Here is a 12,124-nt window from a genome sequence, read left to right on the forward strand (position 1 = left end):
GAAAGGAGAGAGGGAGAGGGAGAGGGAGAGGGAGAAAGGAGAGAGGGAGAAAGGAGAGAGGGAGAAAGGAGAGAGGGAGAAAGGAGAGAGGGAGAAGGAGAGAGGGAGAAAGGAGAGAGGGAGAAAGGAGAGAGGGAGAGGGAGAGGGAGGAGAAAGAGAAAGGAGAGAGGGAGAGGAAGAGAAAGGGAGAGGGAGAAAGGAGAGAGAGAGAGGGAGAGGGAGAGGGAGAAAGAGAAAAAGGAGAGAGGGAGGGGGAGAAAGGAGAGAGGGAGAGGGAGAGAAAGAGAAAGGAGAGAGGGAGAAGGAGAAGGAGAAGAAGGAGAAGGAGAAGAAGGAGAAGGAGAAAGAGGGAGAGGGAGAGGGAGAGGGGGAGGGGGAGGGGGAGGGAGAGGGAGAGAGAGAGGGAGAGAGAGAGGGAGAAAGGAGAGAGGGAGAGGGAGAGGAGAAGGAGAGAGGGAGAGGGAGGGAGAGGGGAGGGGAGGGGGAGGGGAGAGGGGAGGGGAGAGAGGGAGAGGGAGAGGGGAGAGGGAGGGGGGAGAGGGAGGGGAGAGGAGGGAGAGGGAGAGGGAGGGGAGAGGGAGGGAGGAGAGGGAGGGGGAGAGGGAGGGGAGAGGAGGGAGGGAGAGAAAGGAGAGGAGAGAGAGGGGGAGAAAGGAGAAGGAGAGAGGGAGAGGGAGGGGAGAAAGGAGAGAGGGAGAGGGAGGGGGAGGAGAGGGAGGGGGAGAAAGGAGAGAGGGAGAGGGAGGGGGAGAAAGGAGAGAGAGAGAGGAGAGAGAGAGAGAGAGAGAGAGAGAGAGAGAGAGAGAGAGAGAGAGAGAGAGAGAGAGAAAGAAAGAAAGAAGAAAAAGAGAAAAAGAGAAAGAAAGAGACTGACTGGGACTGGGAAGCGAAAGAGCGCAGGCCCGGGGAGCGAAAGGCGGGAGAGGGGGAACTCAGGGAAGACGGATCACGTTCTTCCAACCCTCTTTACACCCACCCCCGATTTCTCGGAAAGCTTAGTGCGTGTGTTACAAGGCACATCATTGAAGTGGATGAAATCCAGAAGTCACAACACTGTCACTATTTACTTTATACCCAACAAACCAGTTAACAATCCGCACACAATGTCCCATCTATGGCCGGGGCACGGCCGCCGTGTAGGAGTTCCAAGTAGTGTGCTCGTTTTGGGAGTCGTGTATCAGGCATGCGAACAATGTGGCACGCCCAACGAAGCTGGTCGAGTGTGGTCAGTGCTTCGATGCTGGGGACATTGGCCTGAACAAGGACGCCAATGTTGGTGCGTCTGTCCTCCCTGGGGATTTGCAGGATCTTGTGGAGACATCATTGGTAGTATTTCTCCAGCAATTTGAGATGTCTACTGTACATGGTCCACGTCTCTGAGCCATATAGGAGGGCGGTTATCACTACAGCCCTGTAGACCCCGAGCTTGGTGCCAGATTTGAGGGCCTGATCTTCGAACACTCTCTTCCTCAGGTGGTCGAAGGCTGCGCTGACACACTGGAGGCGGTGTTGAACCTCGTCGTCGATGTCTGCCCTTGCTGATAATAGGCTCCTTGATAAAGTGCAACATCTCCACTGACACCTGGGAGTCCCTGGCCAAAGACCGCCCTAAGTGGAGGAAGAGCATCCGGGAGGGCACTGAGCACCGAGTCTGGTCGCCGAGAGCATACAGAAAAGCAAGCGCAAGCTGTGGAAGGAGCGTGCGGCAAACCAGTCTTCCCACCCACCCTTTCCTTCAACGACTGTCAGAAACTATGGGCTAGATTTTCCCAACCTGTTTTTCTGGCGCCCTCACCTGAGGTGCGCCGTTTTTGTCTGCCTTCATGCAAGCCGAAAAAAGACGTCCATATTCTGGCTGCTATCCAGCCTCTCCTCGGTCATGGTGCAGCGTAGCCCAATGGATTGGGGGTGGAGCCAAGTCCCGGCGCTGAAAACAGTGCCGAGACCTCTGCACGTGCGCGCTAGAGTCTGTGCGCATGTGCGGGAGATACCCGAAGCACGTCGCCCTTGGCCCTGGCCAAATGGGCTCCCTCATCGGCTGCCCGCTACGTTCCTTAAAGGTAGGACTTCTATTTTTTATTTGTTATTTCCGGATTGATTTTGGTGCTTTAGTTGCAGGGTTCCTTCTGTTTTTTTTTATTTGTTGTTTATTGATTGATTACTTATTACTTTGGTCTTGGTACTTTACGTGCAGGGTTCCTTCTATTTTATTTGCTAATTAATTGCTTATTACTTTTTGTGCTTCGTTTGGTGCTTTTAAAGTTTTTCTGTGCGGACAGAAGTGGCAACATACGCTGGCCTAAGTTACTTTGGAGCAACTATTTGCTGGCCAAACGCCTAAAACAGGTGTAAGTGGCTGGGAACGCCCCCTTTTGACAAAGAAACTAAAAAAAAAACCTAACTAACTCACTTACACTGGTGCAAATTAAATGGCCAGAATGGCAACTAAAAAAGATAGTCCAAAAAAATCAAGTTGCTCCAAAAAAAAAGCAACTCCTGGGAAAACTTGAGCTTGGACTGTTCAGTCACCCAAGAACTCACTTTTATAGAGTGGAAGCAAGTCTTCCTCGATTTCAAGGGACTGTCTATGATGATATGGCCGGGAGCGGGTAAGGTCATGGGGTAAGGGACTTTGGCTGGTGGAGAGATGCACTTATGCTGGGGTAAGGGACTTTGGCTGGGGGAGGGATGTGTCCTCTCTGACTTCTGAAGTCAAAATGGATCATGTTACAATGTGCAAAGTCAGGCTGGGCGATCCCATTTACATATTTCAGAGAAACTTCAGGGTGTGGCTTATCCTCCAAGGGGACCAATCAACAATAGGTCATGGGATAATGGAGAGCCAATCAGAGAAACGGCTGCCATTCAGTTAGTACAAATAGTTGCATCCTTTATATATACACTCGGCAACTCAATGGAAGCCTAGATTAAGGTATGCTGTTGAGAACTCCATGGCAGAAGGTGCTGGAAATAATTGTATGAAGTGGAATCTGGGGTTGGAAGTCATCACTGGGGATCTAGGACTTATTGAAGACCACCAGTTACAGGTCCTTGTTCTTTACAACAGCACCCTGTTCCCTAAAACCACAGTCCATTTCCATCTTCACCCCAACTGTAAGCCAAGTGCTCAACACACTCCTGTCGCTGTGAGCTCAATTTACTGCATGAGGATCTCCAAATTGCGCTGGGGTAAGGGAATTTGGCTGGGACTTGGTAGCTTTTGGAGAGATTTATCGTCTGTGGCTTCTGAAGTCAAAATGGATCAAGTTACAATTTGAAAAGTCAGTCAGGACTTGGGCTGGGCGGTTCCAGTTAAACATTCCAGATAAACTTCAGGGTGTGACTTATCCTCAAAAGGGGACTAATCAGCAATAGGTCGTGATAATGGAGAGCCAGAGACAAGGCAGCCATTTTGGCAGTACAGATAGGTTTTGATAGTGTGTCTTTCATAATTTTAAAAGATCTTTATTAGCATTCTCTTTTCAAGAGAAAAGAGACCCAGCCTATTCATCCTTTTTTTTCAAAAATATACTTTATTCATATAAAATTTTCATAGAAACATAGAAAATAGGTGCAGGAGTAGGCCATTCTGCCCTTCAAGCCTGCACCACCATTCAATACGATCATGGCTGATCATTCACTTCAGTACCCCTTTCCTACTTTCTCTCCATACCCCTTGATCCCTTTAGCCGTAAGGGCCATATCTAACTCCCTCTTGAATATATCCAATGAACTGGCATCAACAACTCTCTGCGGTAGGGAATTCCACAGGTTAACAACTCTCTGAGTGAAGTTGTTTCTCCTCATCAGTCCTAAATGGCCTATCCCTTATCCTAAGACAGTGTCCCCTGATTCTGGACTTCCCCCAACATCGGGAACATTCTTCCCACATCAAACCTGTCCCATCCCATCAGAATATTATACGTTTCTATGAGATTCCCACTCATCCTTCTAAACTCCAGTGTATAAAGGCCCAGTTGATCCAGTCTCTCCTCACAGGTCAGTCCAGCCATCCCGGGAATCAGTCTGGTGAACCTTCGCTGCACTCCCTCGATAGCAAGAAAGTCCTTCCTCAGATTAGGAGACCAAAACTGAACACAATATTCCAGGTGAGGCCTCACCAAGGCCTTGTACAATTGCAGTAAGACCTCCCTGCTCCTATACTCAAATCCCCTAGCTATGAAGGCCAACATGCCACTGGCCTTCTTCACCGCCTGCTGCACCTGCATGCCAACTTTCAACGACTGATGAACCATGACACCCAGGTCTCGTTGCACCTCCCCTTTTCCTAATCTTCCGCCATTCAGATAATATTCTGCCTTTGTGTTTTTGCCACCAAAGTGGATAACCTCACATTTATCCACATTATACTGCATCTGCCATGCATTTGCCCACTCACCTAACCTGTCCAAATCACCCTGCAACCTCTTAGCAACCTCCTCGCAGCTCACACCGCCACCCAGTTAAGTGTCATCTGCAAACGTGGGAGATAGTACACTCAATTCCTTCATCCAAATCATTTATATATATTGTAAAGAGCTGGGGTCCCAGCACTGATCCCTGCGGCACTCCACTAGTCACTACCTCCCTTTCTGAAAAGGGCCCGTTTATCCCGACTCTCTGCTTCCTGTCTGCAAACCAATTCTCTATCTACGCTAGTACATTACCCCCAATACCATGTGCTTTGATTTTGCACACCAATCTCTTATGTGGGACCTTGTCAAAGGCCTTTTGAAAGTCCAAATACACCACATCCACTGGTTCTCCCTTGTCCACTCTACTAGTTACATCCTCAAAAAATTCCAGAAGATTTGTCAAGCGTGATTTCCCCTTCATAAATCCATGCTGACTTGGACCAATCCTATCACTGCTCTGCAAATGCGCTGCTATTTCATCCTTAATAATTGATTCCAACATTTTCCCCACTACTGATGTCAGGCTAACCGGTCTATAATTACCCGTTTTCTCTCTCCCTCCTTTTTTAAAAAGTGGTGTTACATTAGCTACCCTCCAGTCCATAGGAACTGCTCCAGAGTCGATAAGACTGTTGGAAAATGATCACCAAGCATCCACTATTTCTAGGGCCACTTCCCTAAATACTCTGGGATGCAGACAATCAGGCCCCAGGGATTTATCAGCCTTCAATCCCATCAATTTCCCCAACACAATGGGCCCAAGTTTCCACATGATTTGCGCCTGATTTTTAGGAGCAACTGGTGGAGAACGGACTATCTTAGAAATCGCAATTCTCCACATTTTTTTTTCTGCAGTTCTAGTCAGGTAGAACAGTTCTACTTTGGAACAGAATTTTTTCTTCAAAAGGGGGCGTGTCCGGCCACTGACGCCTGATTTGAAAGTTTCCACAGTGAAAACGTACTCCAAACTAAAGTAGAATGGAGCAAGTGAAGATTTTTGTAGAACTGAAAAAACCTGATCTACACATTAAAAAATCAGGCACAGGTTACAAATTAGTCGTCCAGAACGAGGTGGGGGGGGGGGGGGGGGGGGGGGGGCGGGGAAGGGAACTCATTAAATTCTACAATAAATCCTTATATATAGTTCTACAAATAATTCCAACCTGAATAAACATTTATAAGCAAAGAAAAGATTAAATAAACCATCTTCCTACCTGTGTGAAAGTGCTTCAGCCAGGGAGAATTCTGCAGCCGTTCGTTGCCGCTGAGCGGGAGGGGGGGGGGGGGGGGGGGAGGAGGAGAAAGCGGTTTGTTGTTGTGGAAGGGAGGGAGGGGAAGGAGACAGTGAGAAGGGTAGCCTCAGTGCTGATGGCAATGTGATTTTATTAAAAAATTTTCAAAAATTAAAACAGCTACAAAGAACTACAAAAATGGCCAATGTTTTTTTTTCACACTGAGCATGCGCGAACGCGCAGCATTGCCGGCAGGAAAAAAACTAATTTAAATAGTACCCGCCCCCTCCCACGTACAAAATCGGCGCGAGTGTAGGCTCCGCCCCCCTGGGCGCCACACCAAACAGACAAGGAGCTGCAAAGCGCTCGAGAATAGCGCGGTTTTTTTCTGGCGCCGTTTTAGGCGCGAAAAACTGGTGCCCAGCTCGGAGGGGCGCCCGTTTTTTATCCTGTGGAAACTTGGGCCCAATATCCCACCTAATAAGGATATCCTTCATTTCCTCCTTCTCACTAGACCCTCGGTCCCCTAGTACCTCCGGAAGGTTATTTGTGTCTTCCTTCGTGAAGACAGAACCAAAGTATTTGTTCAATTGGTCTGCCATTTCTTTGTTCCCCATTATAATTTCACCTGAGTCCGACTGCAAGTGACCTACATTTGTCTTCACTAATCTTTTTCTCTTCACATATCTATAGAAGCTTTTGCAGTCGGTTTTTATGTTCCCGGCAAGCTTCCTCTCGTACTCTATTTTCCCCCTCCTAATGAAACCCTTTGTCCTCCTCTGCTGAATTCTAAATTTCTCCCAGTCCTCAGGTTTGCTGTTTTTCTGGACAATTTATATACTTCTTCCTTGGATTTAACACTATCCTTAATTTCCCTTGTTAGTCACGTTGAGCCACCTTCCCCGTTTTGTTTTTACTCCAGACAGGGATGTACACTTGTTGAAGTTCATCCATGTGATCTATAAATGTTTGCTATTGCCTATCCACCGTCAACCCTTTAAGTATCCTTTGCCAGTCTATTTTAGCCAATTCACGCCTCATGCCATCGAAGTTAGCTTTCCTTAAGTTCAGGACCTTAGTTTCTGAATTAAATATGTGTCACTCTCCATCTTAATAAAGAATTCTACCATATTATGGCCACTCTTCCCCAAGGGGCCTCACACAACAAGATTGCTAATTAGTCCCTTCTCATTACACATCACCCAGTCTAGGATGGCCAGCTCTCTGTTTGGTTCCTCGACATATTGGTCAAGAAAACCATCCCTAATACACTCCAGGAAATCCTCCTCCACCGCATTGCTACCAGTTTGGTTAGCCCAATCTATATGTAAATTAAAGTCACCCATGATAACTGCTGTACCTTTATTGCACACATCCTTTATTTCTCGTTTGATGCTATCCCCAACCTCACTACTACTGTTTGGTGATCTGTACACAACTCCCACCAGCGTTTTTTGCCCTTTGGTATTCCGTAGCTCCACCCATACCGATTCCACATCATCCAAGCCAATGTCCTTCCTTACTATTGCATGAATTTCCTCTTTAACCAGTAACACCACCCCGCCTCCTTTTCCTTTCTGTCTATCTTTCCTAAATGCTGAATACCCCTGGATGTTGAGTTCCCAGCCTTGGTCAACCTGGAGCCATGTTTCTGTGATGCCAATTACATCATATCAATTAGCTGCTATCTGCACAGTTAATTCGTCCACCTTATGCCGAATACTCCTCGTATTGAGGCACAGAGCCTTCAAGCTTGTCTTTTTATCACACTTTTTCCCCTTTAGAATTTTGCTGCAATGTGGCCCTTTTTGTTTTTTGCCTTGGGTTTCTCTGCCCTCCGCTTTTACTCTTCTCCTTTCTATCTTTTGCCTCTGTCTCCCTTTTATTTCCTTCTGCCTCCCTGCATAGGTTCCCATCCCCCTGCCATATTAATTTAACTCCTCCCCAACAGCACTAGCAAACACTCCCACTAGGACATTGAATCCGGTCCTGCCCAGGTGCAGACCGTCCGGTTTGTACTGGTCCCACCTCCCCCAGAATCGGTTCCAATGCCCCAGGAATTTGAATCCCTCCCTTCTGCACTACTCCCCAAGCCACGTATTCACCTGAGCTATCCTGCGATTCCTACTCTGACTAGCACGTGGCATTGGTAGCAATCCTGAGATTACTATTTTTGAGGTCCTACTTTTTAAATTTAGCTCCTAGCTCCCTAAATTCGTCTCGTAGGACCTCATCCCGTTTTTTACCTATATCGTTGGTACCTATATGCACCACGACAACTGGCTGTTCACCCTCCCTTTTCACAATGTCCTGCACCCGCTCCGAGACATCCTTGACCCTTGCACCAGGGAGACAACATACCATCCTGAAGTCTCGGTTGCGGCCGCAGAAACACCCATCTATTCCCCTTACAATTGAATCCCCTATCACTATAGCTCTCCCACTCTTTTTCCTGCCCTCCTGTGCAGTAGAGCCAGGCTGCTGCTGCTGCTGCTCTCCCCCTGATGAGTCATCCCGCTCAACAGTACCCAAAGCGGTTTTGCAGAGGGATGACTGCAGGGGACCCCTGCCCTACCTTCCTTGCTCTACTCTTCCTGTTGGTCACCCATTCCCTATCTGGCTGTGTACTCTTTACCTGCAGTGTGACCAACTCACAATACACTGGAAAAATAGTTCAGTACCTTACGGTCAGCAATTCCATACAATTCATTTGTATGGAACTGCTGTCAGCATCCAATGCACGAGCGTACATTTCATTTCAAGGTAGTTTAGTACAATCTGTAAATCACATTACATATAGTACTGTGCAAATAGTACTGTGTAATAACATGGAGTCAAGAGAAAAGAGACCCAGCCTATTCATCCTTTCCTGATGGGTGCAAGCTCAGAGTTTCTGGTATCATTTTTGCAAATCTTTATTTACTACACCCTCTCCAGTATCTCGATATCCTCTTTATAATAATCCTCTTTACTGTGACCAGAATTGTACACAGTACTCGTCATAACTGTCAGCTGTGGCTCAGTGGGAAGCACACTCGCCTGAGTCAGAAGGTTGTGGGTTCAAGTCCCATTCCAGGAACTTGAGCACATAAATCTAGGTTGACACTCCAGTCCAGTGCTGAGGGAGTGATGCACTGTCAGAGGTGCCATCTTTCAGGTGAAACGTTAAACCAAAGTCCCGTCTACTCCCTCAGATGGACGTAAAAGATCGCATGGCACTATTTCAAAGAAGAGTAGCGGGGTTATCCCCAGTATCCTGGCAATATTTATCCCTCAATCAACATAGCAAAAACAGATTATCTGCTCATCACCACATTGCTATTTGCGGGTGCCTGTTGTGCGCAAATTGACTGCCGCATTTCCCACATTACACCAGTGACTACATTCCAAAAGTACTTCATTGGCTGAAAAATCGCTTTGAGATGTCCGGTGATCTTGAAAGGCGCTATTTAAATGCAAGTTTTAATTTTTGATCTCGTTAACTCAGATGTTGTTTCATTCAATACTGATGAGGTTAACGACTCAAAAAAAAAGTGAAGACACTGAAATGTTTTATTCACTTGGATTATTGGGTGGGCATTTGTGAATGCATTGAATTCTCAGCCTTCTGTTCATCGAGAATCGATTACGGCCGGTGATGCATACGTTATGCGCTGCTTCTGAAACCTTATCGCCACAAAACTATTTCAGTAAATTCAATTCATCCTTTCATTCAATGCTCTACTGGAGGACGCTTACAAGTTAATGCCAATGCTTTCTTTGTTTTACAATTCCGTTGCACAGAAACACTTTATAATACGACTGCCAAAGACGTGTTTACAGCTGTTTGCAAGCCACAATTCATTTGAATTTTTCTACTCAATATTGGCAAGCGCGACGATGCCAAAACGTGCCAAACGAGCATCTCACTTTTCCGATCCAACTTAAATTCTGAAGACATAATACAGTACTCAATACAAAAATTCATCAACAAAACAAACGCATTTGGGGAGAGCTTTTAATCCATAAAAACTGCATCTCAGCCAAAACCATCAGCGACGCTAAACATCTCGACTGATAAATGTAAAACACCCAGGAAGTTAATCGAAACATTAATTTCGTAATTTGAAAAAAAATACATTCAGCAAAGGGTGATCAGATTTCTGGCCTAGGGTGCAACTGCATTTTTAGTTTCCCATATGTGATCCAGCATCTAAATCAGAGATTGAAGCGATGTGGAAAAACATGGCGCCTAGGATTGAGGGAACGAACACATGCTCAACTCACCAACCGAATGAAGCCGAACCCGCGGTCCCGGTTGATAAAAACCTCGGACGGCTCCCCATATTTTTGGAACAGTTTCTTGAAATCTTCTTCCGTGATATCAGTCGGTAAGTTGCCAACGAAGAGCCTGCATCGCTGAGTGTACGTTTTCTCTCCCGGCCTGCGGAAATTTTTGATGTCTACTGTCAGCGCTTCACCATCTTCGCCAGTCATGGTTCTTTCCAGATCCGCCGTGTCATAGTCTCTTTTTGCTGGAGAATTACGGCTGTTCTCCAATTGCACTTGCTTCAAATTTCGGTTAATCTGATTTGATTGCATTTCCGACAGCTATTTGAAGCCGATTATAAGAAAGCTTTGAAATTTTAAAAGGAATCTGATTATTGGGGAGAAGTGACAACGACAATACTGCCCGCATTCACACTCAAAATGGCTCCCACAGCACAGCCTCCAAACGCTTGAACCTGAGTGACGTCATACAAAACACTGTCAGTTAAGGCCGCTCTGCCCGCCGCGCATTGCACTGTGGGTCTTCCAGGCTTTCTCCTCTCACCGCCGTTAGCTGTGGCTCTTTAAAAAGGAATTTCCATTTGAACCACAATTCCCATCAATCATTGCCTCGTTTTTCCAGTTCCGTTCAGACCGTTGAAAAAAACATTTTTTGACTCTCCTTAAAAAAACTTCGCCCATCAAATTTATTTTTCCCCGTGACTTATAAAAAATTAAATTGATAAGTTATTTGTTTTTGATATATCTCCACTTATTTCTCTGCCAATCACACAGCGCCCTCTTGCGTCGAGAAGCATAAGCAATGTGCTATAACGCTGCGCGGCAACCTAATGTGATGACGGAACGGCGATGCCGTCACAGAGATTGACAAAGCCCACAACCACACAGGCGTCGCGATACTGCCTTTCACACGCGAAGAACGAGCAATTGACCAACCAGTGTGCGTCAAAGGCGGGACTTGGATTATCAAGTTAGAGTGACTTCAAGTCTAGCCCGGGACTGGAACGAGTGCGGTCGGTGTGGATCTCTGGGAAATCGGGTAAGATGTGATATTAACCATGCCTGCTTTAACCTTTTTTTTCTTGAATTGTTGTATCGGTTTTGGGGTCAAATTATGTAAAAGGCAGCTTTAGGATTCCATCAGTGAAAATAATGGTTAATTGAGTAAAGTTTAACTTGTCCCGCCTCTAATTTTCCCTTTTTAATCCCCCTCACGTATTGTTTCGGTCGCTCTCTAATGGCGGACGTGCGCTAGTACCGCAACGAAGGGGGTAAACCCGCGAGGGATGGTGGGGGGCAGTCTTGGGAAAAATGTCTTTCCTTTGGGAATTTTATACCTTTTTAGTAATCCGCATGTACCCCAAATAAACGAGAAACCCAAAGTATTTTTATGGAGCAAAGGGGGTATTTTTTTTTCTTTGGTTTCTTCTGCAGTTGAAAAAAAAGCTGTTTGTTGTTTCCCCCTTCCCCCCCCCCCCATAATAGTTTTGTGGCATTGGGGTACTTTTCAACATTTTGACGAATTGTTTTCCATTTATTTGATTTTTCTATTATTAATGATTTAAAATTTCCCCCTTTTTAACCCCCCCATTTCCTTGGGTTGCTAATCCCGGATTTTCCCGCGGGCATTGTGGGTGTGAATAGCGAAACGCACCGACGCTAGCCACAAGCGAGCTTGGTACGTGCGTTCAAGGCGGAGCGGTTGGGGGTGGAGGGAAGGGAACCTCGCGGAGATTGGTGCTAATCTCTTAACTGGGATGAGTTCTCGTTTTCTTAATTCCTCCTCTCAACCACGAAAATAAAGTAATGCAACCTCCTTTATTACCAATTGGGTAGTGTTTATTGAAATCGATGCGTTAACTTTTTTTGAGAAAGAGGGGGTGGGGATTGAAACGAGTTCAGAGAAGAATCCAGCCCAGATTTTAGGATTAGCCACTGTCCTCGATTCAGTCCCTCCTTGGGTTTTACGTATGCAAAGCGGTTCAGCACCCTGTTTTGACGGTCTTTGTTAGTCCATATTGTGGTTGCAGAGAAGCTTGCCATCTGTCGAATCGCTAACCTTAAACCAAAAAGCAATATTTCAGAATAATAAAATAACATTGTGTTTGCAGCCGCCTTTCCCAATTGTGTAACAGTAAATTGGAATTAAATCTCTTAAACGTACTGAAATGACGTATTCTGTGATGCGTTACTGAATTGTGTTGTGT

The 12,124-nt window shown here is 46.2% G+C and overlaps 2 protein-coding genes across 4 annotated transcripts in view; one reads left to right on the forward strand and one right to left on the reverse strand.

Annotated features, from left to right (window-relative positions):
* The window catches only part of LOC139275140 (paraspeckle component 1-like), a 126,453-nt gene extending 116,083 nt beyond the window's left edge, over positions 1–10,370 (reverse strand). For 2 of the 3 annotated variants that reach the window (XM_070892188.1, XM_070892187.1), the window contains exon 1: positions 9,915–10,369. In XM_070892188.1, coding sequence (XP_070748289.1) covers positions 9,915–10,229 — 315 coding nt within the window. In that variant the 5' untranslated portion in view covers positions 10,230–10,369. Of the gene's footprint in view, positions 1–9,914 lie in introns of all 3 variants that reach the window. The other variant, XR_011595677.1, reaches the window with a different exon arrangement.
* A 540-nt stretch (positions 10,371–10,910) lies between these two features.
* zmym2 (zinc finger, MYM-type 2) overlaps positions 10,911–12,124 on the forward strand; it is a 172,936-nt gene continuing 171,722 nt past the window's right edge. Inside the window, exon 1 of the mRNA XM_070892189.1 lies at positions 10,911–10,956. The gene's annotated coding sequence lies outside the window, so the exon portion shown is untranslated. The remainder of the gene's footprint in view (positions 10,957–12,124) is intronic.

This window comes from Pristiophorus japonicus, chromosome 10 (assembly GCF_044704955.1).
Source record: "Pristiophorus japonicus isolate sPriJap1 chromosome 10, sPriJap1.hap1, whole genome shotgun sequence".
Classification (NCBI taxonomy): Eukaryota; Metazoa; Chordata; class Chondrichthyes; family Pristiophoridae; genus Pristiophorus; species Pristiophorus japonicus.